The sequence below is a fragment of the Lemur catta genome, chromosome 7 (genome assembly GCF_020740605.2).
Source record: "Lemur catta isolate mLemCat1 chromosome 7, mLemCat1.pri, whole genome shotgun sequence".
NCBI classification, from domain to species: Eukaryota; Metazoa; Chordata; class Mammalia; order Primates; family Lemuridae; genus Lemur; species Lemur catta.
The window spans coordinates 85,985,591-86,012,454 of NC_059134.1; the positions used below are offsets into that span (position 1 = coordinate 85,985,591).

The 26,864-nt window shown below is 48.3% G+C and overlaps 1 protein-coding gene across 7 annotated transcripts in view; it reads left to right on the forward strand.

The window, feature by feature from the left end:
* Positions 1–26,864, forward strand: part of PRR5L (proline rich 5 like) — a 73,923-nt gene that overhangs the window by 16,464 nt on the left and 30,595 nt on the right. For 6 of the 7 annotated variants that reach the window (XM_045557821.1, XM_045557825.1, XM_045557824.1 and 3 more), the window contains 3 exons: positions 4,528–4,816; positions 6,212–6,292; positions 19,116–19,164. In XM_045557821.1, coding sequence (XP_045413777.1) covers positions 4,653–4,816; positions 6,212–6,292; positions 19,116–19,164 — 294 coding nt within the window. In that variant the 5' untranslated portion in view covers positions 4,528–4,652. The remainder of the gene's footprint in view (positions 1–4,527; positions 4,817–6,211; positions 6,293–19,115; positions 19,165–26,864) is intronic. The other variant, XM_045557828.1, reaches the window with a different exon arrangement.

Here is a 26,864-nt window from a genome sequence, read left to right on the forward strand (position 1 = left end):
CTTATGTGAATGTTTACATTTTTTATAATAAATGAGAAAGCATGCTATTATCAGAAAAATAGGAACACATTTCCTGCATAAAAAGTAGAATGTTTCCAAGGTAACAGTCTATTTTTTTATGCAGGCAGTAGCTTATTATGATTATTTAAAGTGTATATTCTTGTGTGTATAAACTTTTCAAGTATGCTTCATATTGAAAATATTTTGAAATATTTAGAAAGAAGGAAAACTCCAATCACCCGGCAGGTGCACCAGTGGGCCAGGCGTGGAGGTAGGAGACTTTCGGCTGGGTCTGGGTCCCTGACCCGACAGCTTCCCAGCCGTGGCTGAGTCACTTAGCCTGCTCAGGCCTCCGTTTCCTAATCTGTGACAGAATCCCTGTACCACCTGCCTTCTAGGGTTGGGGAAAGATTTACAAGGACAACAATGTGTGGAACAACCTTTTGCAACTGAGGAACATGCTACCCAGAGGTGAAGTGTCAGTAAATAAGGCCTGAAAAGGCAAACTCGAATGCACGTGACCACGACGGGGGCTCAGAAGTCTTGCCTGCTCCCGAGTGGAGTATTTTCCAGATGCTGCTGAGGTCACCAGGAGCAGAGGGAAGTGGTGTCATATCCCCACTACTGTCATGGCTTGGCAATTTAGAAATAACTACAACAAAGCTATTTTATTTGTTTAACAAGCACTTATGCAGTACTTGCTTTTTTGCAAGGTACTGTTCTCCGTGCTTTGCAAATATTTACTTGTTTAATCCTCCTATAACCCAGAGGTAGTCACTGTTTGCATGGTCATTTCATGTGGGAGGAGATCAAGCCTCAGAGAGGTCAAGTAACTTGCCCAAGGTCACACAGCTTAAGGGGTGAGTGTCCACCTAAGGCAGCGTGGGCTTTCTCCTTCTGTCCTTTCTCACTCCTCTTGCCCCATCAACTATGGTCATAGAGTTCCTTATGCCAGCTTATTTATCTCAGGGGCATGAAACTGAGATTTTGGTATGAAGTCACATGACTGGTGTTCCCGACTGACTTAGTAGCTTCAGTTCTAGTTTTCTGGCTGAGTTTGGTACCATGGCAGAGTGGGGATGGGCTGGGCAATTTGGCTGATCTGGGCACCAGCCGATGATTTGCCACTTAGTAGCTGTGTGACTTTCGGCAGGTTACTTAACTTCTCTGATCTCGAAGTGGCATTTCATGAGGGTCGGGTCAGTTTACCTGGTGTGACAGTGCCTGGTGTCATGTCAGGCAGACAGTCGATGCCTTCTTAATTCCCATCGTCTCCTTCATCTTCATCTTAAGCAGTGAGCTTAGGCTTCAGGATTCAGAGATGCTTGTCTTTAAGGAGTTTGCAGCATGGCCTAGGTGGGGTTTGGGGAACATTCTAAATCAGGTGACAAGGAACCTGAGTGCTAGCCAGGCCTGGCTGTCTTCTGCCTCGGAGACCTTGGGTAAGTTTCTTGCTGCTTTGCCCCACTTTGTCATCTGTAAGTGGGCCTGGACTGGCCCCGCTCTGAGGCCCCTGTCTGTCCTGCCATCTTCTGATTTGTCATATGTGGGTCAGGACAAGCCCATGCCGGCAGGGCCAGCGCTGCAGCAGGTGGATCCAGGGAGTTTCAGTTCTTCCCTGCAGGCCACGCTTGCCCGTGCTCCCAACGGCATCCTCCCTGTGGTGCTCTGGGGAGGCCTCTTGGCCCTGCCCAGAAGTAGGAACGGTGGAGACAAACGCAGCCTCCCGTTCTCCTCCCCCGTCGGGATTGAGAGTGGCAGATTTGGGCGGTGAAAAATGAGTCGGAGGCAACTCCTTGTTGCGTGTGTGACTCTGCAGTTGCTTCGTGGCTGCGGGAGCCACAGTCATTGTTCTTGGCTGAAAATCACCCTCATTTAAGAGAGGTTGTGTGTGTGGCTGGGCTGTCATGTGCTTTGCTGGGTACTCAGGCAGCGTGGAGTAGGCGGCCTGGGGCCACCAACTGAGAAGTGGAGGGAACAGGAGCCAGTGTCATCCTCAGTGTCTTCCAGCCTCCCAGGGAGGTGGGTGTCCGGCAGGAAGGTGGAAGGTAAACACCTGGAACAATCCGTTCTGCTCACTTTTCTACTTCTCTGTGCCAGTGCCATGGAATGAGAGGCAGCTCCATCTCCCCAAGTTTAAGATTCTTGTAAAGGGAGTTAATATCCTGTAATTACACGGCTGAATTGCACTTAGCAGGCCCATTTCAAGAAGGGCAATGAAATGGATCCTGTCTTAGTAGCATGGTCTTTACAGGGCAAGGTAAATCCCAAAGCGAGCCAGTGTGAGGGTTTGGAAGGGGCTTGCATGGCTTTATTCCTTCTTTGCCTTATTTGTTGATTTGCATAGATCTTTCCAAATGATCCAGTGGTACTCTGACATTTTGAGACCTTCTAAAACTTAGCAGGCCTACTAAGACTTGCCCAGCATTTATAGATACATTTTATTAACTATTGGCTCATTCTGAGCATGGGGTGGAGGGGCAGAGACTATACAAGAAAATCGTACACAAGTCTGCTCTCCTTTTTAAAAAAAAAAAAGCTAAGACACAGGACAAGCCATTTCTTTTTTGGTTTGGCTCTGGGTATTGCAAGTTCATTGTTACTGTGTCCGTTACCTACAGACAGCTTTTAGCACCTCCTGTGTCCTCTCAGTGCACAGCTTTGGTGCCCATCTGAGCAGTCTAGACTGCTCCAGCTCTGACCACAGCAGCGTGTTCAATTTGCAGGTGGCACCTCAGTTCCTCCTTCTTCAAATGCCACAGCAGGAGCTGCACAACCTTCTCCTCGGCCAACCTGAAGGTTGCCACTCATGGCTGGAACGTCTCTTTTTCTTTCACCGTGGGTTTTGGGGCAGAGCAGAATTAGCTGGTGAGAGAGGTGGCAGTGAGAATACTTCTGGGCTAAATCTGCTAAACCCTCGAGAAAAAAAGTGACTGTAACCTTGGAGGTGTTTCTTTCTGTTCGTCACTCTGTTGAGCTCCCAAGCTCATCTTAAGTCATTCATTTAGACTGTAGATTCACTAAAGAGTAAGAGACTGAAATTACAGGTCCGCAGCTGCCAAGGAGAGAAAGAGACGCCTGAACAGAAGGCCTGAGGCCCCTGGCTCTGCCATTCTCCTGGGCATGTCCCGTGGCCTCATTTCATCTCTCACCAGTCCTGGGAGGTTGGCACTGGTAACAGCTGAGGACTTTGGACTCAGTGTGTCCAAAGTCATACAGTTTGGGAGTGGCCAAGTTAAGACTCGAACCCAGGTTCACTCCAAAGCTATTGCCTTTAACCACGAAGCCATAAAATCTCCCAGGAACTGCCACTAGGGAACAATATCCTTGAGCCCAACCCTGCAGGGTAAGTTGGGTTTAGATAAGCAAAGAGGAAAAGAGAGAGAATTCTGGGCAAGGAGAGCAGTAGGTAGGATGGGAAGCCTGGGGGAGGGGCTGAGTGTGACATGACACGGTGCCCCCCGGGGCAGAGCCACCATGGTCTCCAGGGCCATCGTTACGTCTCCCATTGCCTAAGTGAGTGCCTGTGCTTAACAGGTGCTCAATGAATATTTATTGCATAAATGAATACACCAATAGACAGTTATCTTCCCTATAGACTGAGTCCTTTGAGGGCAGGGACTTGGTCTCAGAAATCTTTGGGTGCTCCTCAGCTCACAGTGGTCAATAAACAGTAGACACTCAGTGAGTATGCCCGGATGGAATGAATGAACAAACAGCAGGTAAGGGATGGTGAGGGTCTGCGCCTGAGTGAAGAGACACTGATACTTTGGGGGACACTGAGCAATACGCATGGAGTGGCATGGTAAGGGCGTATCATGGAAGATCTTCAGTGCCAGGATGAGGAATTGTTGTGTTCTTCTGGAGGCAGGCTTTAAAAAGCCATATCTGGCTCATGCCTATAATCCCAGCACTTTAGGAGGCCAAGGCAGGAGGATCACTTGAGGTCAGGAGTTTGAGAGCAGCCTGGGCAACATAGCAAGACCCTGTCTTTGTGAAAAACAAAAAAAGAAATTAGCTGGATGTAGTGGCACCTGCTTGTAGTCCCAGCTACTCAGGAGGCCGAGGTGGGAGGATCGCTTGAGCCCAGCTGGTGGAGGCTGCAGTGAGCTATGATCATGGCACTGCACTCCAGCCTGGGCAACATAGTGAGACCCTGTCTCGGAAAAAAGGAAAAAGCCATCTCTTACTGCACAATGTTGGGGGCTTCAGGCACCCAGACAATGTCCTAACTGATGGGTATACGTGGGAACCAGAGTCACGCACAGCTCAGAAATCATTTTTCTGCAGGACTGGGCTCGACCTGGCCCCATGGTCATTGTCTTCCCATTTTGGGGTGACCACACTGTTATAATCAAAAACAAACCTGTGAAACCTTACAAATGGGAACCCTCAGGGAGTGGATGCTATTGCTGGGTCCAGGAGTTGATTTTAGGATAGTTTGGCTGGAAAGTCCCAGCCAAAATCCTCTAAGATTTGGTCTCCTCGGACCAGGAGTTCTCAGTAAAAGCTGCCCTCTCTTTTCAGGTGTTGGCTACATTTGTGATTTTAAGAAAGCCTGAGGGCGGGAAGGCAGCCCTGGGAGAAGCCCTTTTCCTGGGCAGTCAGAACCTTCCGGTCCTAGAGGCGAAGCCGAACCCTCACCTGGACTTATGACCCGTGGCTTCCCTCCCATTCTGCCCGTCGAGTTCCGCAAGATGGGCTCCTTCCGCAGGCCTAGACCGCGCTTCATGAGCTCCCCGGTGCTCAGCGACCTGCCCCGATTCCAAGCCACCCGGCAGGCTCTGCAGCTGAGCTCCAGCTCCGCCTGGAACAGGTAAAGGAGGCGGCCAGTGCGGGGCGGAGGGCTGCCACGGGCCAGGGCAGGGTGAGGGGGGACATCTGCGCGCTGGCTGAGCTGCTGCCACCCCTGGGATCTCTGCCTCTGGAAGGCCGTGATTACAGGGGCAAATGACATTGAGAGCAAGTTCTTACGTCCAGTTGTGTCCATTCGCTTACCTTATTTTAGTAGCAGGAAAGTAGATCACTGGGAGCCTCTGGCCTGTCAGAGTCAGTTAACCAGCCAGGGAAAGTTGGATTGGAATTTGCAGTTACTGTTCATGCTCATGAGTCACACTCCAAACTCTCAGAGGATCTGAAGGTGGGCTCGTGTGAGTTACCTCCTTCCCATTTGGGAAGAGAAGACATATATCTATGAAGAGTTAAATTGAGTGGCGTAAACCGAAGATTATCAGTACCTGTGAGCCACAGGTGCTTGGGAGTTTTGGTAGGTGTCTAGCCCACCTTTCCTGCACCAGGCAGTGCGTGGAGACTGAATCGGTTCTATGCCTTATGCTCTTGTGGGCTACCATTTTAAAAATCTATGCAGATACTCTTTGGATGAATTATGTGCATCATTATTTTAAAACATGACTGAATTCTTTGTCGTTTGGGTCAGTATGGGGGTTTTCAATGAATGGACACGGAAACCACAACTCCGATGATGGGGATGGAGCGGGAACTCTGAAATGTTGTGGTGTTAAATGGATTCTTATTCTTTAAAGAAAAGGCCTGGGGCCCTGGATAGAGGCAGGATTGTGAGCAGCTGTTTTGCTGAAAGGTTGGGCTGGGGTCCCAGAGCCTGTGGCGTTAAGCCCTGTGGCCCCGCGAGGGACTAACTCTTACTGCCTGTACGCCCCACGGGAGTGGGAATGGAAGTGGCATGTAAAGGAAACCAAAAAGGAAAGGGGCCAAGGAAAATGTTATTAAAAAGGCAAGGAACTATCATTTCGTGTTAGCGCCAGGCCACCAAGCTGCCCCGCGAAGGCAGTGACCTCCCAGGAGAAACAGCTCCACACAGGTCAGCTCCTGCTCGTAGCAAGTGCCATTTCGGATTCTTCCAGGCCCAGTGGTGCCAGGCACGCAGTTTCCTGAGAGCAGATCCCAAGGCCTGCCCTTTATTGTCACCGCGCACCAGCAGGGCTGCCAGGGAGGCGAGGGAGGAAGACCTGCCGCCTACGAGAAAGCGGGGGCCACTTTGGAGTCCTTTGAGCCCATCTTCCTTCCTCTCCAAGGACGCTGAGAAGGAAACGGTAGACTACGGGCCTGGAGAATGTGGCCGTGTTCGTGCCATGGGTTTCCTGGCCCTTCCACCCGCCTTCGGCCCTGAGTTGCTTGTTGAAATGGCCCTGAAGGCAGATTCGCTAACCAGGTTTTCTCTATTTCCCTGCAGCGTCCAAACTGCTGTGATCAACGTTTTCAAAGGGGGTGGCTTGCAAAGCAACGAGCTCTATGCACTGAATGAAAACATCAGGTATGTGGCAGGCCAGGTCTGGTGCTGTTTTCCCCCCATGGGCTTGAGCTGAGGCAGAGCCGGCTACCCCACCAGGAGCCTTACCTTAAGTTTTGTAATGTTTTGTTTTTCTTGCTGGGTTCTTGTTGCTTTTTCTGTCAGCTATATTTTATGTTGCTCTTATGGCTGTTGACTTCTGATCCAGAGACAGTTCATCCATTTGTTCATGTGTATAGTATGTTTTAGGGGGTAAGGGGTAGAGGGTTGATAGATGGTAGCTGTCATTTATTCTGTAAACATCTACTGTGCTCTGCTAATCATTAGGCACTATGTCAGGCCATGTGGCTTAGTGGTCAGAACCGGAATGCTTGGGATTTTATTGCTATACTTTTACTAAGTGGTTTACCAACAAATGCTTGAGTGTCTCCCTGTTGGCCAGGCACCAGAGAGACAACAAGGAGCAAAGACAGAAGTGGAACCTGCCCTCTTGGAATTTATTTTCATTGGGAAGATAGTCACTAGTCACTTAGTCACACATGTAAATGTAAAATTCAACTGTGACGGCTGCTACAATGCAGTTGATCAGATGAAAGCATGTGTTGGTATGACTTGATCTTGCCAGGGAGGCCAGGAATGGCGGATATGATGCTGGTGCTGTGATCTGAAGTGTCAGTGGGAATTAACTAGGTGAAGAGGGCTCCAGGTGATAGAAACTGCATGTGCAAAGGTCCTGTGGTTGCAATGAGCAAGGAACCAAAAGAAGGCCCGCCCAGGTGCATAGGGATGTGGTTGGGTTTGAAAGTCAGGCAGGTCCCTGAGCATCAGAATCTCCTAGGGGTAGGAGGTTGAACCATCAGAACTTTGATGGTTCCTCTCCAGGTGTGTTAAGTGCAGAACATCAAGGCCCTGGAGTGGGCAGAACAATAAACAAGGCCATTATTTGGGTCCTGTTTACATTTAGTTAAGGCCCGTGTTAAGAGTAAATGAGGTGTTTTAAGAGCTTTGCTTCCATTAAAACCTTTAGAGCTCATAAGTAAACAGAGTTGTGTTAAATTTCTACCCACGTGCTTGAATTTCACATCACACTCACGTAAATATGGAAAGAGACAAAAGCGATTATCTAGCTCAAAGGCTGATTTTACAGAGGAGGAAACTGAGGCCCCAAGAAGTTGAGTGATGGGGCCAAAGCTAGGTCAGCCAACCCTCAGGTTGCAAGAGCTCAGTTTTCCTCTAAGAACTCTAAAACTAAGATCCTGGCCTTTCCATGAAGTTCTTTAGCTCACAATAGAAGTGTAAATAAATAAAACAGCGACTCAGGAACGTGCTCATTGTTCCTCACTGCGGGAGGCTGATCCTGAAATTGTACTTAAAAACTCTGTTTGCGGGCAGCTAGGACAAGTAGAAGCCAAGCCAGATGTCACCCGGGGCTGCTGATTCAGAAGCCTTTAGGTGCCAGGCAGGCCTTCTAAATGGGTGAAGCTGGCCTGGGTGCCCAGAGGCGAAATCTCGCCCTCTATCAAAGGGGGATTACCTTGGCAGAACACAGGTGCAGTGATACATAATCTCATTTCTCAAGAAGAGCCGGAAATTGAGATTTTTATGTGAGATTTCCTGACTTTCAAATGTTGGTAAATAATCCAAATTTCCCCAAACATTGGTGCAGGCCAAACTTCTGTGGACTGAATGTGGCCAGCAAGCTGCCCCTTACGGGACCAGCTGTCACATGCAGGGGGGAGGCGTTGCTGCTGGGGGGTGAGTCCCAACAGCGCTAGGCACCTTCTCTGTGCATCGATACGTTCAACCCTCCTCACAGCCCTTTGTTAGGAGTGGTTGACAGAGGGGAAAATTATGGATAAGAGAAACTATATAACTTGTCCAAGGTCAGACAGCTGTGAACAGTGGAGTCAGGATTTGAACTCCTCTCTGATCTAGACATCTGCTATTAGTCAGCGTGGGCTGCCATAACAAGTACCATAGACTTGGTGGCTTGGACAACAGAAATTTATTTCTCTATGTTCTGGAGACCAGGAAGTGCAAGATCAAGGTGCTGGCCAGCTCAGTTTCAGTGAGGGCCCTCTGCCTGGCTTGCAGGTGGCCACCATCTCAGTGTGAGGTCACTTTGACCTCTTTGTGTGTGCGAGGGGGAGAGCAAGATCTCTGGGGGCCCTTCTTATGAGGACACTAATCTCATCATGAAGGCCCTACCCTCATGACCTCATCTGACCCTAACCATCTCCCGAAGGCCCCATCTCCAGATCTCACCCTACGGGGGCTAAGGCTTCAACATATGAATTTGAGGGGACACACAGCAAAACCTTTGTTCTTTGCACTATATTGTAATGTCCGAGGGAGAAGTTTTGTGTTGGGAGAAGGGTTAAGCTGATGGCTCCTGATCTTTTTTTCTGTCATCATTCCTGTCCCAAGTCCTCTGTGAGCTATCTCTGATCATGTCCTGGGATTGATACGCCACCTGAGGAGCGCGGCACTCCCCCACCCCCCTCTCTAGTGTTAGGGTTAGGGGTGCCACTAGAGGTTTCTCTCTGTTCTGAGTGATTTTTCAGACTGGTGGGAAATGCGTACAATGGGGGCTTGAAACTATTTGCTCAGATGTGAATTGAGCCCAGAATAAACCAAAGCTTTAAGAAAATCAGAGCTTTTACTCCCCATATTTCTGCACCTCTGTCTTCTGGTCTCTAATACAGTGGCTAGAATGGAGATCAGCTTTCACATCAGACTCGGGGTATAGCCGAGAGCGTGAAGCGCGTCCCAGGCATTGACGTGACCTGGATGTCCCAAGCTGAATAAAGCCAGCTGACCTGCACGTGCTCCCACAGCTGCAAGTTCCTATGTGGAAATAAGCACAGCTGCCCTTATGTCAGAACTTAAAACACTGAGATGGACATGCTGCTTTGTGGTTCCCTTCGAATAGACCCTTGGGTCTTGATTTTCCTTTTCATTTTCCTTTTGGAAGACTTGTTTGTGGAATGGATACATCAACTCAACAGGGTTGGGGCATGACCAGTGGGGCACGTGCTGGAGGGGGGGGCACAGGATGGTGGGAACGTTAGAAAAAAGATATGGAAGGAGAGAAGGCTGTGTTGTTCTCGGGCCCATCTTTCAATCAGTTGTGACAGTCCTGTTTGCAAGAAGATCTGTGCTAGGTTCAATAGAATTTTTTAACTTAACAGAACAGCTTCTGGATGCAGAGACTGGGGATCAAGATGAGGCTAGCGTGTGACCTTGGGCCAGTTACTTCATCTTTCTAAATCTGTTTTTTCTTTTATAAAATGAAGGTAATAATAATAGCACCAACCTCAGGGTGGTTCGGAGGATTGGGATAATGCTAAAAGCATCCTTAGGACAGGATCTGGTGTATAATAAATGTTTAATAATTCTTAGCCATTATTCTTATCACTGGGAACATTTAGGAATAATAAAGTGATAAATGAGGGTGAGTATTGTGCATGAGAGCACAGAGCGGTGTGATGAATTGCTCCATGCACAGCACTGTATAAAGACTTCTCCAGCAGTTTGGATGGGGTGAGCTCACTTTGAACTGGAGAGTCTGAGACTGGCTCCTCAAAGAGTGTGCTTGGAATTGAAGTTTGGGTGAGGCTAAGTTCTTACAAGGAGAGCCAGCTGTTTCTCCTTTCCACAGAGGAAAGAGCAAGAGGAAATGACTTTCTCAGTTCTTCATTCTACTCAAGCCAAATGGTAATAAACTTTTTGATGGATTATCCAAGTCCAGTGTTGAAGCCTAAATCAGTTTCCCTGGGCCACCCATCCTAGCCATCCCTGGCCACCTTTCTAATTGTGGAGTTAGCGTGGACCTGGGCAACGTGCATTTATTTAAATATTAGCCAGTGCAAAAGATGAATGGGAAGGTCGATATTTTATGTAACTGGGTCCTGTAATGCAGTCATTACAAATAAGTGGCCCATTCTCTTAAGACGTGTCTTTGAAAATGGGCTCTGGTTTAAATTATAGCAGACAGAATTTGAGGTTGCTATGAGGAAGAACTTGGGACTGAGGATAGCCAAGTCCTGAAACAGAGTATCAGATCCGGAGACATCTGTCTCTATGCTTTAAGAGTAAATCCATCAGAAATGTCACACCTCAATATAGCGGCCAATGTTCCCCCAAATAAAAATCAGGGCACGTGATCTGTTGATATGAAAACCATAAATAAGAATATTTTCTAATGAAACTGCTTTAGAAAGCAGAGCTTGTACATTGTTATATCCCTAAAGGCAAGACAATGACTTTTCGGAGTAGATATACTATGGCTAAATACCCCAATCATCACACAACCTATAATTCTGGCACCCCAAAATTTCCACCTCCCATAGCTTGGGCTGATCCTGGGAGCCTTCTTGTTTGAATTCTCTGTGGGTCCCTGACGTGGTTTTCAACGCCCCTCTCCAGCCTCACCCCTGCCGTGGCTGCATTTTGGCAGTGGGGATGAGTCTGGTTAGAGGTTTAGGTTTCATGAGCCCTTCCAAGAACGGGAGTGGCGAAGCTCTCTGCCCCAGGGGCACACTCTTCCTAAACAGTCCTCTCAGCCAACTGTCCTACTGATTTTATGTGACCAAGAAGAGTTAGAAAAGTGTGGAGGGAAAATACCCCCAAGGTTTATGTTTACTGGTTCTTGTAAGAACCTGTACACAGTAGGTTCTGCTCTGCCGGGTACTGGGCTGGGTTCTGGAGTGGCCCCTGAGGTAGCTGGTTCTTGCTCTTGGGGAGCTTACAGCAGAGTGAGAGAGGGGACCTACGCCAGCAGTTATCACATGATGTTTTTAGTGGGGTGATAGCAGAATCTGGGGGGCCTGGGCTGTGTGGGGGAGGGCCACATGATTAGATTCAAGACAAAGTGATATCTAAGTTGGAATGTGAAGGGGGAACACGCGGGGAGCAGGCGGAAAGGGCAGCTGAGGATAGAACTTTCCTGTCACCACTCTCTCCGTGCCCTCCCACCCCCTCCCACCCCTCCGACTCCCTGGGAGGACTTGTTTCTCTGCAGAAATAAATGCTCAGAGATGAGGTTTCCGGAAGCCAGACATGAGTTATCTGCAGCTGGCCCGAGGCAGGAAACGCACATTTTCCTTCTCTCTCCAACCTTCTGTTCTTGCCGGGAGGGAGGAGGCGTTGCGAAGGAAACCCCAGAGATTTTCAAGGAAAGGGGAGGTTCCAAGAATTGTGCTTGATCTCTGACAGGTCTGAGTTGAAATGTCCTCCTTCTGAGTCAGTTGGCTGCTCCAACCCCGCAGGGAAATCCACCTCGGATTTTTCCACCTCTTTCACGGAGTCTGCCGACTGCAGTGGGACCCACAGCTGGGGGAAGATCTGGAAGGGGGTGAGAAGGGGCGCCTGGGTCCAGCGCACGGGCTGGCGGAGTAGACCTGTCTGAGGCCCGATTCCATGAGGTTATGATTATAGCAGACGCTTGCTGAGCATTTAGTGTGTGCAAGGCTCTGTTCTAAGCTGCGGTCCCCAGCTCCTGGGCCACGGACCATTACCGGTCTGTGGCCTGTTAGGAACCGGGCCGCACAGCAGGAGGTGAGCAGTGGGCGCGCGAGCAAAGCTTCATCTGTATTTACAGCCACTCCCCATGGCTCAAATCACAGCCTGAGCTCCACCTCCTGTCAGATCTCCCCCACCCCCAGTCCTTCCACCCCTGTCCGTGGAAAAATTGTCTTCCGTGAAACCAGTCCCAGGTGCCAAAAGGGTTGGGGACCACTGTTCTAAGTGCTTTATGTATGTGAACTCTTTCAAAACTCCCCAGGCTCCTGTGAGATAGGTACTATGTCCCTGTCTTACAAGGAGGAAGTACAGACCCAGGCAGGTAGAATAACTCTCCCAGAGTCACCTATGGAGTAAGTGCCTGAGCTGGGATTTGAACCCAAGCCTCCTGTGTTCTTAAATACGTAGTAAGTAGGCTGCAAGAGGCACACAGAGCTGGCATTGTCCAGATGTAGGTTCGACACAGGTTTACCAATAGACCATGAGGAAAGGGGGGCATTGTCTTCTGAGGAGCCTTGGTTTGGGAAGGGTTAAGGTGAGGTCTTCTCTTTTGGGCCCCAGTGACTCTGCCCGATTGTGTGTTGCTCCCTGGTGCCCGCCGTGGTTGAGAGACAGCCTTGGTTTGGAGGGTGGGAAGGGTAGTTAGAGGGAAGCGGCAAATCGGAAACCCACGGGGATGGCCCACCTGGTGTTTGGCCTAAAAGTTGTTTAGAAATGTAGACATCTCACCTGAATACCCAGGTGTCTGGCCTCTCTGGAAAGGTCTGATGTGGCGATGCCAGACCCACAGTCTGGCATGGAACCTGCCAGGGGAGCGAGGCCTGGCTGCTGGCTTTGGAGAAATTCACCTGCTTCCCTTCCTCACCTGTGGCATGGGAGGCAGCACTGCCTGACGTTCAGGCGGGCCTCTGAGTCGGGATCCACCCGTGTCTGGCCCAGGCAAGGCTCTGCACATCAGTTTCCCCATCCACAATGCCGCATGCAAATGGCCTAGCATAGTGCATACCACATAATTAGGAGCTCAATAAATGCTCTTTGTCAGTCTGTCTCGTTTGTGTTTCTCACTGTCCCCACGGCCACCCACTAGAGTGCAGACAACAGGAAGGTGTTAGCACTCGTGTGTCCTGAGTCGTGGGCACCACCTCCTGTGGGCCCCATGGAATGGATCGGAGGAGGAGAGGGGTCTTTGCACAGGTCACTGCTTAAAAGATGCTGCCTCCTTGAAATACGTCCTGTTGCAGAAGCCAGGTGGGCATCTTCAGAGAATCTAACAGTCAGGCTGGGTGGGCACTGACTGGCTGTAGCGCTGGGCGCAGGACCCCGGGGGGACTGCTATTCCTGGATCTTGACGTGGTCTGGGTGGATCTCGCAAAGGAACCGGGGTGGGATTCTTGGGTGCTTGGGGCAGCCCCTATTAGCCAGATGGCACAGAAATATTTAACAACAGATGTGGTGTCTGAACGCACCCTGGCTACACTGCAGCGCTTGCCTGCAAGCTGCCTCATGCTCTTTAACCTCGCCTGGGAAGAGCATGGGGCAGAGAGAGGGCTTTTGCTGCCTTGGGTCTTTCCCTGTGTGCGGGGGAGATTGTGCCTCGGATTCGAGGTGGTTTCTCCCCGTCACATCTGCCCTCACCCGCTCTGCCTGCCATCCCGCCATCCCGCCATCCTGCCGTCCCTGAGCCTCTCCACCGGCTAGAATTCAGCTCTGGCAGTGCCTCCTTTATTTACCTTTAAACCCACAGAAGTGGGAAGTTGAGTTAACAAGACGGTGAGGAGTAAGCTAGCAGGTCTGCGTAATAACAGGAAATCCTGTCACCTGGGGTGGTGTCTCAGCTGGTCAGCCTGGGAGGGAGAAGGGGTGAGATAATATAGACCAGTGAATGGTTCCCCATTTTCTTTTTCCTATTATGGCTCCTTTTGGCTTGTGATTGAACTTCACGCTCTGTTTCCCTTTTTGGCCGGGTCCCACGTAACTCTTCCCTTCCCATTACTCTCGTCTCCCCAGCTTCCTCCTCCTAGCTCAATGGATTGGTGGTGGTGGTGGTTAGCAACAGAATTCTATTTTCAAATGAAACCCGGGCCCCGAAGTCTGGTACATGAAACAGATCGAGTGGGGGCCGCTGAAGCCGGGGGGCTGCTTGCATGTTAGTTTTTAGTACCAGCAACTGTTTTCTCCAAAGCTCTGCTTCTACTTTCCTACCTTCTTAACCAGGGGGATCTGGCCCTAATATACTGCCCCCTTTATGAGTTTCCTCTGGGTCCTCAATCCCAGGCGTAGGAGATGCTAGTTTGGTTGTACGTGTAAGAAGACGCTGAGAGCGGCGATGAGGAATCCTCATGAGCGTGAGCTTTGAGGTTTGACAGATCTCGGTGAAATCATAGCGGCTTGACGCTTGCTGAGCCTTGCTGTGAGCCAGGCACCGTGCTCGGAACTCGATGAGGATTAACTCATTTGACCCTTGCAATAATCCTGTGAAGCAGGCATCCTCCTCATCTTCATTCCTCAGTTCTAGTTGAGGAAATGAAAGTGTGAAGGACCAGTGAATCTGCCCAGGCTGTTGCTAACAACAGCTACTAAGTGGCTGTCGAGAGTCAGACCCAGGCAGCCCTGGGCTCCCTGCTCTCAACAGGACACCTGTCATCTCTGGCCTGTGCTTGTTGGGGTCATTGTCCTTGTGAATAAAAAATGAGGATATTGCTACCACCTTTCGGTTCTGTTTTAGGCGTAAATGGAGAAACACATATGTTGTTGACAATGGTATCTGGCACCCAGCAAGCGCCCAGTAAACTCTAACTGGAAGAGAAAAAGGCTCCATCCCAGGAGCAATTTGTTTACTGTTCCTTATTGTGATGATTATTTTTTATTCCAGTAGATAATTGCTTTGCTGTTGGCAGGGAAGGAACCCTAGGAAAGAGGGGGAAAGTAGAAGGCAGGCTGCCAGATTCTAGGCCCCAGCCTCATGGGAACGTATGTCCCAGGTATCGGGAATTAGGATTTTCGTCTTTTCCACATCTAGGGAACCACAAACCACAGGCTGTTTAATTCGGCTGTCTCTCTTGCTTTTCTCTTCTTCCTTGTCCTTTACCAGTTAAATTGGCACACTTAGTGCGTGAGGTTACAGGGTGAATTGTCCCTCTGTGATTTGGGCCTATGTATCTCTGTCTCGATACTTTTTACTCTCAACTTTAGGGTAAGACAAACCTCCCGTGCCCTACGAGAGGGTGGCCCAGACAGGAGGAAATTGTTGTCTGAGCTCTATCTGTTTCATCCTTTTCTTCTAGCATCCAGCACCATGTCTAACACATAACAGGTTTTCAGTAAATGGTTACGATTTGAAGAATTAAGTAATGGGGTCTCTGACCTCTGTGAGTTCTTTCCTTTTGGGGGTATAAGGAGAGTGTGACTCTTCAGTGGAAGAAGTTCTGCCAAGTTCCACTAGAGGTGGTGTGTGAGGACAAAGGTGTCTAAAATCCCCTTTTCTCAGTTCAGCAGAGATAAGAATAGAGGTTTTCGAAAGCCTTGTAACCCAGTGCACGCGGCATAAACACGGAGTATAGAAACAGATGGTAGATTTGCAGCGCGACTCAGCTGTGGTCTACCCACAGGTTGGCTTAGGCAGCACCTGTGGGTGGACCCCGGGCCCCCTTTCCTCGCCTTTTCACTCTGTTATGTAAGAGCAGAGGTTCTCAGGGTACCAGCCTGAGGGGGCTGGACAGGCAGGTCCCCCTGAGCAGCCTGCTTCCTGGTAGGGAGACTCACACCCATGATTCTTTCTCGGCTTCAGGCTGTCCTGCAGTCACCTTGGTTGTGGTGATTGTATTTTAGAATCTTTTAAAAAATTGTTTTTGAATAGGATTGTATTCACATGGTTAAAAAATCTTAAACATATAACAAGGTATACAGTGGAGAGTCTCCCACCCGTGTATCCCAGAAACCCAGCTCCCATTCCCAGCTTCCTCAGAGATAAATATTCTAACAGTAGCCGATGCGGCATTCTTCCAGAGTTTCTTGATGCATATGTAGCTGGCGAAGCTGGACACTTTATACCAGGTCCACGGATTGGACGACTCCGGTCCCAGGGCGGGTAGTACGTCATCTGTGGGACGGTGTCTCCCTTGAACTTCAGGGAATAAAGTTGGCTAAAGTGTTTCATGGCCCTATTTAATTTCCAGTAATAACTTCCAGCTTCTCCAGTCTCTTACTGGGGAGGGATGGAGAGGAGGACACACAACCTACACACACACACACACACACACACACACACACACACACACACATATATAAATGATTTATTGTATATATATGATTTTTTTAATGCATGTGTTTTTTTGTATATGTTTAAAAATCCAGGAGCTATATATTTCAGTTCAAAGGGACTACAGGAAACCAAATCATATTATAGCTAATACAGGCTCGAAGTACAGTAATTGCCCACCCAGGACATTAGAATCTTGACTCAAATGATCAGGTAGAGTCTGTTCTGTCTAGATGACTCTATAACAGTACCTAGTGGAGAAGGCTTTGAACTCGGGATTTGATAAAGGGACAAACACGCGGTTCTCCCGCTGTACCTGGGTATAGTCCGTTACGTGTAAAGTACATAAAGCAGATTCCCACATCTGTGTCCGGTTCCTCGTCAGTGAAGAACTAGTCATCACCCCGTCAGCGTGGCGGAAGGCACCGCTTCACATTCTGCTGCTTTATTCTTACCTGTGACTGACTGTCCTAGTGGTGCTGACACGGCTGCGTCTGGCTTCAGAGTCCTCTTCGCTAAGGCTTTGTCTTGGCAGTGGCATCATCTCCTCTGGCTTCTGCTCCATGATTGGCTGATTTCTACCTAGACTCTGTCTTCCCGTGGCGCTGTGCAGAGTGCTGGCCTTGGCCGGGGCTCGCTGCAGCCTTGGCTGCGGTGTAAGGGTGCTGTGCCTCCCGCCTCCCCGTGGGGTGCGGCCTCTTCCTGGTAGGGAGGGCAGAAGGCCTCTTGGATTCCTCAATTGGTAGCATCAAGTTTCACCACTGTGACACGTCCTGGGGCAGTCGTCACTGGTATAATCACGTCCAGCTCCAGTTTACGGTTTTTATGCCAGCACAGATCCCTCTTCTGTGTTGTTCCACGTGGTTTTTGACCTTGAAGGCCCCCTTACCCCTGACCTCTTTCTAGTTCATCTTACCCGTGGCATCTTCACGAGCACAGCCTTTTCCCAGCGTGGGTTTCTCGGGACACCAATTCTGCCACGTGTCATTTGAGCTCAGCCGTGTTAGTCCCTCAGCATCGTGAGTACCTGGGATATCCTTGGCAGAGGCTCTGCCCTAAGTGGCTCATTATTAGGACTTGTTTTTCCACTTTTTCATGAAGCTTGGCTTCTCCACCTATAGTTTTTTTTCTTTAAAGGTGGGGTGTTGCTTTGTTGCCCAGGCTAGAGTGCAGTGGCACAATCATAGCTCACTATAACCTCGACCTCCTGTGCGCAAGCCATCCTTCTGCCTCAGCCTCCTTAGTAGCTGGGACTGCAGGTGCACACCACCATACCCGACTGATTGTTTTCTTATTTTTTGTAGAGGCAGGGTCTCACTGTGTTGCTCAGGCTGGTCTCCAACTCCTGGCCTTGAGTGATCCTCCTGCCTCAGTCTCCCAAAGTGCTGGGATTACAGGCATGAGCTGTCACACCCAGCCTCACCTATGGTTTTGAGACTTCCCAATGGCCACCAAGACCTTGTTAGGAGGTGTCTCTGTCTCCTGTGGTTGGAAGCAGACTCCTTACCTCTTCCTGTTCCAAAGCCTCCACCTATCCACTGGGGGCTGCCTGCTTGGTTGCTGTTTCCTATCTGAGCGAGGCCTCTGCCTCAAAGACCAGCTACGCCCAACCTGCTCTTAGCTCAGTGCCTTTTGACAAAGGCTTCCCTGTCGCTGATCAGACTGCCCACACCTGGGAGAACCCCTGGGTTGTGTTGATGGGGTGGCCCGCCAGGAGCCTGCCATGAAACTGGATCTCAAAATGCAGCATCCACCACAGACACGTTTGCAGCTCTCCAGGGCTCTTTCTGGTACAGAAAGTTAGGTCATGGGTATTTCTCTCTTCTGTCTCAATGCTATTGTCCCTGTTGTCTGTGCAGAATGTCTTGCTGTAGCCTCCTGTTTACCCTTCAGGGACGTGTGTGAACGTGTTCTAGGGGGAGGTAACACCAGGAAGGGTTGTCAGAAGCTTGAGCATTTGTTCCTTAATAACCATAGCCCATGGGCTGAGTAAAGGAAATCAGTTGAAGCCATGAAGAGTTTACTCCCCGGGGGACGCATAGGCTCCGGGAAGCCAGTCAGTCTCGTTTTGAGCTTCCCTGGATCACAGGAAAGAAAGAGCAGGGGGGACGGCCCCATTATTTGTCAAGGGAGAAGCAGAGCTGGTTCCAAAACCCTTATTTTTTTGGGGGGGGCCACTTAAGATTCTTTGAAATTGTCTTGAGTATATTTATTAATGTGCTGTCCACCAACCCCCGAGAGTAGAAACCCCGGAGAGCAGAGCCCTTGCCTGTCGTGTTCACCTTCGTACTCCTGGTGCTAGAACAACGTCTGCCCTTAAAGGGCAGCTCAATCCTTGTTTGTTGCTGGATAAATAAAATCTCCATCCACCTGCCATGCTCCCCTTTGAGGACTGGCTCGGTCTGTCAGGGAGGGGTGGGGAGACCACCCGAACCATGGCTCCCAGTGGAATTTCAGGTCTGAGTGTCTCTGGTGGATTTGGAGGAGAGACGGGGTAGGGTTACGGGAAAAGATATTGAATTTGCAGAAGGACTGGGTTCAAATCTTGGCTGTGACTTAGTTGGGGGGTCCTCTCTGGGCCTCAGTTTTGTTTTTGTCTGTATAGGAAGAATATTAATTACCCCCCTGACACACACACATACTTTACCACCCTTGAAGAATGTATGAAAAATGCGTTTTAAACTATCAAGTGCTCTGCAGATGTGGAGGATTGCAAAATGGTGATGGTCTCTCTCTTCCTTACTGCTTTTTGCTTCATATGAAGCCAGGTGCCTTGGGCTGCCCCTGCCTACCCTGTTAGAGTTAGGATTTCCGGTGGCTGCCCTCTTCAGATGGTTACTTTCCCAAGGGAACTGAGGAGCAGATCTTCTGGGGTTTCTTTCACTGCAATTCCCCGATAGGAGTGGGGGCTGAGGGGCTACCAGGTCCTAGGAAAGTGCACTCCTTTCTTAGGCCTGGCCCCAGCCCTGTGCCACTGGCGAGCACATTGTCATTGTCATGGGCCTTGAGCTCATCACCACGAGCTGTACCATCGAAGGCTGCTTGACGGTGTTTCTCTCTCCCCAGGCGGCTGTTGAAGAGTGAACTTGGATCGTTCATTACAGACTATTTCCAGGTAAGCCATGTGAGTGTTGGCATCCGCCATCATGCATGTGGGCCCCTGTCCCTGAAGGGATGGCCAATACTGTGCAGCTGGATATTCCTCCATCCAAAATTACACGTCCCAGTCCCTGCTGCGTGCCAAGCACTGCAGAGCAGTGGCTGCAGAGGGCCACCAGGCCAGTGTGGTCCCTGCAATTAACAGACACTACAGTCTCATGCAGCAAGTCTCAGGACCCCTTTACACTCGTAAAACAATTATTGCTCATTTGGGTCATGTCTGTCTATCTTTACCGTATTAGAAATTAAATCTGGGAAGCTTTCAAACGTGTCTTAATTCATTTAAATAATATTTATTATATATTAGCACAAATAGCATTTTTTTCCGCTTGGTGATCATTAGTTGCAGCAACAAATAGCATTTTTATGAAGACTAACTTTGGGAATAAAAAGTAAGAAGAGTGGCATCGTTTTCTGTGTTTGCAAATCTCTGCACTGTCTTGCCTCTTAGAAGACAGCTGGATTCTCATGTCGGGTTCTCATCCAACCTGTTGTGATGTTGCCATCACGTAGCCTCAGGAGAACTTGTGGAGAACGCAAGGGAAAGGCAGAAACAGCTTAGTGTTATTGAGAAAATCGTTTTGACTGTGTAGATCCCTCGAAAGGGCCTGGGGGAGCCTCCAGGGGACCCTGAACCAACCACACTTCGAGAGCTGTTGCTCTAAGGACATTCTCCCCCACTCCCGTGCTTGGTGTTTAATTGGATGTAATTATGTGTGCCCCTAAGCCAAGTTATTTCTTGTCACTAAGCCTCCTGGTGTGTTCTGTTAAAGATAGATCAGACAAACTTCCCTCCTTCTTATACAATATCCTACAGGACTAATGAGCTCGAGGTTCCAGGTCCAATTAGAGGATAATTTCTAATCCACAGACACAGCTGCTTTCTTGCCTCTCACCAAAGGCATATGGTGGAGAGGGCGTGGGAGGTGTTGGGTGACAATGAGTAACTAACAGGGTGACACCTTAGTGAAGTTGGAATCCCCGGTTCTCACTTATTTGCTGAGTGGTCTCTGGCAAGCTGCTTTGCCTCTCTGTGCCTCAGTTTCCTTATCTGTAAAATGGAATAAAAATATGACTTACCTGATAGGTTACGGTATGGTGTACATGAAATAACACACAAAGCACTCAGCACATAGTGTGTCGGGGACAGCACAGAGTAGTGGTCAAGATCACGGCCCTTACAGGCAGACTGCCGGGTTCAGTGCCCAGCAGAGCCACCTACTACCAATCTGGGTTTTGGTTCCTTTTTTTGTAAAATGGGTAATATCAATAGGACCAAGCCTTCTGGGGTTGTCGTGAGGACTAAATAAGTTGTTATTTATAAAGTGCTTAGTGACTAGCACGGAGTAAGACAGAGTGATGTTTATTAAATTTATACAGGTGCCTATGTGTTATTATTCTAAAGCGTAATTCATCCCTTTTAATGGGAAAGTAACATAAAAATGCATAACATCTTGGTTCAGGCTGGTGATATGATTCTGAGTCCAAGTAGCGCATACTTTTAAGACAGTTTAAAGAGATTTTAGGTTTTAAAAATAAGGCAGGCATCCTTTTATTATTTTTCTTTACAAGATTCAGGAAGCTTAAACTTTTTTATGTGTGCTTTAAAAGAATGACAAATGCCAGTTGTTTAAAGACACAAACACACAGAGCAGAGAACAGCTCCTCTAAATCTGAACAAACTGAGACCCAACAGAAGCCTGGAATGCATTCGGGCCGTATGTCTCAGCTGCTTGGAAGACAGCTCCCTTTCGCGGAGAGACAAACATAAAGATGAAGAAACAGATAATTAGTCACCAGTGTGAATCATTTCAGTTGCCCTTGACTCAAAGGTCAGTCCTGGCCTCGCTTTTTTTCTCTTGCTGTCTCTACTGATTGATTTTAAATCCAGCCACAGAGAAGTGGTTTTTCAATCAGTCCTGGAGAAACCTGCTGAGCTGAGCTGCCTTCCTGCTTGACATTTAAAAGAGACACAGTTTGGTGTGGTTTAAAATGTCAGTTGTCTTTTGGCACGGGGGGCTACCCCTCAGACGGGTAGGGAAGGGCATTTGGGTGGGGACTTGTTTATCTGGGAAGCCCTGAGGTTTTCGGGGGCAGTTAATACTGCTTACAAAGCATGCGTGTTACTTAAAAACTAATAACCACTTGTCATTTCCTATCTGGAGCGTAATCAGAGACGCTGCTTGGTGAGTGTTGTGTCTCTTGCAGGGGAGTGTGCGGTGGGAGCTGGTATTCAGTTTTGAATCTGGGGCTTTCCTTATTTAAGGTGCTAGACTGGAAAGAGGCTCTCCTAGACTTTTTTATTTTTTTCCCAGTGTATAATAGATTTTAAGTCTCATATGGCACAGAGCTTTTTGGTTTTTTTTCTTACTCTGTTTGGTGCCCTACTTCCTACAAAGTCCCTGGTACATAGTAGATGCCCGATAAATGTTCTTGGGAGACAGGATGGGAGTGTCCACCACGGATACCTGGAATGATTTGGGATGACACACGCAATGGCATTCAATAACATTCAGCTGTGGGTAGAAAGTGTTGCCCTGTTTTATTGTCCCTCAGCCCTTAGGCCTGTGCTGGAGAGTGTCCTGGGTTGGGCCACTGTATCCTTCATCCTCCTCCGGCACTTGGCGGTCTCCTTTGTTCAAGGAAGTGGGAGCGGGCCTCAAACTTAGTGTCTTTAGCTAGGGACACTGACATTAGTTAGGATTTCATGACATTATTTTATTGGCATTGAGGTGATCATTCCACTTACAGTAACTGATGTTGCTACAGTTTCCTTTTTAAACACATTTATGTTTTTAAAAAGTGGATTGATTTAAGAAAAATAGCACGCAAAGAATAATACGGTAGATGTCCCTGGCTATGGCCCCAATTTGGAAGGTGGTTCAAGAGAGACTCGGGTTTGGAAAGCCCGGGACCAGGCACTGCTTGGAAATGGGGTGGTCCCAAGCCCTTCGCTCTACAGAAGAAATCTCCATGTGAAGAGGGAAATCCAGAGGGGCAGCTTATCACATTGACTGCCACACTAGAAAAAAATATTTTCCTTGGGGCCATGGTGTTTTATTACAAATATAGAATAAAAACTTCAAAAACAAAATGATCCTTTCTAACTTAATGAATAATTTAATGAAAAACAAAATTTATTGACTTCTATTCATTTGATCCACGTTTTTAGAATTGTCAATATAAATTGTAATAATAAGAACATAAACAAGTAAGATTTTCACAAACCAATGGCAGGTTCTGCCCAGGTCTTGCTTCATGAGGCCCCGGGCTCAAAACTAGCGTGAGTCAAATACAACTTGCGTGGCAGTTAATGTGTTCTAGAGGCAAGCTTGGCCTTCACATTCAACTCTCAGATGGAGTCTCATGAGGGAAAGGCAGAAGGGGCCCCAGAAAGTGTGTTCCCCCAGCAAGGGGGTGGGAGGAAGGTCTGAGAACAAATGAGGACCAGAACCCAGGAGGGGACAGGGAAGCCACCAAAACCGTGGATGTGGTTGTTCAGCAAGGTGAAAAGTGGGCTCCCTCGGTGCCGGGCTCCTCCATGCAAAGGCTCAGATGGTCGTGCCCCGGCATCTGCAGTCAGCAGTGAAGTCTGTCCCCTCCTGGAACCCCGACCCCCAACTCAGAGCTCACCACGTGTGCAGCCATCTCCTTGACTCTGCTTTTGAAAGTGAACATTTTCACTTTATAGCTTTAAAGAAAGACTCACAGAAAAAATATCCTTAGTGAAGACTCATGAATATGACCCCAGGGGACAGCAAGGGAAAACAGGTGGGAAAACCGTGCTTGTCTCACGTCTGCATGCAGAGAAGACAGGCCGTGTGATCCGCAGGGGCCTGGAGAGGTGTCCGTAAGACACCGGCCGGGAGAATCTCTAACATTTCCAGTATTGATTTTTCTTTTCTCTCTGTTTTGAATTGTGCCCAGGAGGAGAATTGGGGTTTCCAAGAGGAACTCTATATTCTTGTGACAGCTCTAAGGGATAATTGGTTCCTTGTAGTTTTTGAAACTGATGATATGGAATGTTCTGCATTTTTCTATAGCCTAATTAGGTATCTTGGCGGTTCAGGGCATGGAGGTGCTTGCAGATTGCACTTTCTGCCATTCTGCATCTGCTGGCTGCACTGGGTTTATTAGAAACTTTTTCCCAAGCCCAGAAAGTTCAGTCCTTTTTGTTGGAACTGGAGTTTTGCTTGATACAGAAACTCAGGCTAGAGTCAGTGGCTGTGAATGAGTTAGCAGGAAGAAAGGAAACTTAGCTACCATGATTGCCAATAGGTCATGGATGCCTGGTAGCGTTGGAGTTATACGTATGTGTCTGTGCATGTACATGTGTGTATACATGTGCATACATGTACATGTGCACACATGTGTATGTATATTTGTTTTTCCATTTGTTGCTCATATCTGTGAGAGTCCCCAGAGGCTGGTTTCCCTCAGCTCATCATTATCAGAGACTATTAAGAGCTTATGAGGCTGGGTGTGGTGGCTCACGCCTGTAATCCTAGCGCTCTGGGAGGCCGAGGCGGGTGGATCGCTCGAGGTCAGGAGTTCGAGACCAGCCTGAGCAAGACGCCGTCTCTACTAAAAATAGAAAGAAATTATCTGGCCAACTAAAACATATATATAGAAAAAATTAGCTGGGCATGGTGGCACATACCTGTAGTCCCAGCTACTCGGGAGGCTGAGGCAGAAGGATCACTTGAGCCCAGGAGTTTGAGGTTGCTGTGAGCTAGGCTGACTCCACGGCACTCACTCTAGCCCGGGCAACAGAGCGAGACTCTGTCTCAAAAACAAACAAACAAACAAACAAACAAACAAAAAAGAGCTTATGGCACGTGGCAGAGAGCTGAAGGGGGGACCCGTGTGATGTGTCCTGGCCACCACGGAGTTTAAAATGAAGACAGTGCAGAGTTATAAACACGTCTACACAGGTGACACACAGTGTAGCACTAACTGAAGACCTGAAGTAGACTTCAAAACAGGCCCAGAATAAACAAATATACTTTGTTAGGGATGAAGGTGGGACTTGTAAGAATTCATGGCAAATTGGGTGGAGAGAAGATGAAGAGTGGTCAAAATAACTTTTGTGATTTTCAAATGCAAATCAAAGAGGGGGAAAAAAGTTCCAGCTCTTCTCCGATCAGCCTGGGAAGGCTGCTCTCACAAGAGGATCCCCCAAATGGAAAAAGAGATAATTAGGTGGACACAGGGTAGTAAGAGGAATCCCACATATGCTCTGTTTTGAAGGTAAAATGGGGCCTGTCTACCAAGGGGCTTTGAACAAGGGGAGCTGGGATCTGGTGAGAAGGCAGGGCCAGCAGACAGGTTATGTTTTTAGGAGAGAAGGTCATTAGAGGCTGCATTTTGGATTCAGAAAGGCATCGTGGAGTTTGTAAACATGGGGTGGCCTCGAAGCTCCCAATGGCCACTATGAGGGGAGAAGATGAGGTGGAACTAGCCCGGTGGCTTCAAGATACATTACTCCCAGTGGGACTGCCCGCCAGCCAGCCGTCTCCTGAGCAATTACTTGAATTTTGTGCAATTATTTGAGTATTTTTTATTGTACTTTTCTCATACTTTATGAAGCCAAATGGAAAAATGGGTCTTGAAATTGATAAGCACAGATCCTGATGTAATTGAGATGAAGATGAACATCCACAGGCGAGCAGAAATGGCATGTCTTTAGCTTCGCTGGACTTGGGTTATTGCACATTCAATTGTGAAGGAAAGGAGCACGTAGATTCAAAATGCTGAAAATATATCACCCAAAGATGAGCTCTGAAGTGAGCTGTAATTAGGGATTTTATAATCCTTTTTTAGCTCTATGGGGACAGAATTCCTCCTATATCACGTAAGTGTGGTGTTCTATCTGAGTGCATATTTTTGGGAACCCATTATGTATGAAATCGGGTGATTTCTTGAAGACTAGGCAAGGATGGCAGGAGCTGGTTTTAGGGCATTGATGGGGGAAGCGTAGAAGGCAGGGGGTGGGGTGGATGCTGGAAGCACTGTAGTGTTAAAATAAGTAGAAACATCAGCCATTCAGTGGGCATGAGGGGTAAAGACTGAGTGGGAAGTGTTGGGAAATGTTTGTTCAATATGGAGAGTGACAGGCAACTTTCTCTGAGGCTCTTTGCGAGCTGTACAGAGGACAAAAGTAATGATAGCAGTAATGACAGCTAACATTTTCAAGTACTTCCGTGCCAGGTGTTGTTCTAAGTCTGTGGTCCTCAGAGTGTGAGCCTAGAGCCAGCAGCATCGGTAACACCTGAGAACATGTTAGAAAAGCAAATGCTTAGGCTCCATCTCTGGCTTATTGAACCAGAAACTCTGGGGTTGGAGCCCGGCACTCTTGTGTTTTAATACATTCCCTATGATTCTGATGCGTGCTCAAGTCTGAGACTGTGCAGAATGTGTCTCATGTGCTAATGGGTGTATTCCTCCTGACAGCCCGTGAGGAAGATCCTGTTACTATATATCCTCTTTTTACAGCTGAGGCTTAGCGAAGGGGGTGATTTGTCTAAGATCACACAGCTAGTAAAAGGTTCAGCAAAGATCCAACCCAGGTCATCTGGCCACAGAAGAAAAATTTCTTGGATTATGCTTTAAATGTTAAAATGCCCTCGAGACATCCCCTGGAAAAACAAAAAACCCAGAGAGGTGGAGTTTCAGGATTACTTTTTGTTTTTTGTTTTGAGTGTCTAGCAACTCAGACAGACATGGACTGTTTTCCTGCTTCCTTGCAAAAAAAAAAAAAAAAAAAAAATTTTTTTCTTTTTTCTTTTTTTTTTTTTTTAAGAGACAGGGTCTTGCTCTGTCACCCAGGCTGGAGTACAGTGATTGATCATATCTCACTGTTGGCTTCAACTCCTGAGCTCATGGTATCCTACTGCCTCAGCCTCCTGAGACAGGTGTGCACCACCAGGCCAGGCTAATTTTTTATTTTTATTTTTTGTAGGGATGGAGTCTTCCTCGGTTTCTCAGGCTGGTCTCAAACTCCTGGCCTCAGGTGATCCTCCTGCCTTGGCCTGCCAAAGCACTGTGATTACAGGCATGAGCCACCATGCCCAGTGCAAAAATAATTTCTTTCAAGCTATAATTCACCCTTTAATTATCACTGAAATGGTGCTAAATGAAGAAGTAGCATTAGTACCGAGTTTCTAAGCTTCTTCAGTCTCCATCTGGGGACTATTCTCTAGTCCCATCACACCCACATACCAGGATTGGTTTATTAGGAACTCTCTGGCCCCAGGGGTGAGTTGTGTTTATAAGACTTTTTGTTGCTTATGTAGGAAGGCATCCAGGTTCACAAGAGATGTAGACATCATTAGAGGTGTTGGCTGGCCTTTCAGAGTCACAGAGGAAAAAAGATGGAGGTGGCCCATGGTTTTCATCCCTGGGCTCATGCCAACAACAGGAACCTTGGAAGACACTGATATCACTGGAATCAAATGCTTGGAGTGGAATTGGTTCACACAGGTTCTTGGTAGGCAGAGCAACACGGCTGCTACCCCTCTGGGGTAGGAAAGAGTGTCCATTTGGGAATGGAATCCACCTGGGAGCCAGGTGTTCCCCATGCTAGACATTGAATGTGGACAGTGGAGGGGCAGGCCCAGCTGAATGGAAGCCTGTGGTAGAACCTAGTTACCTGGC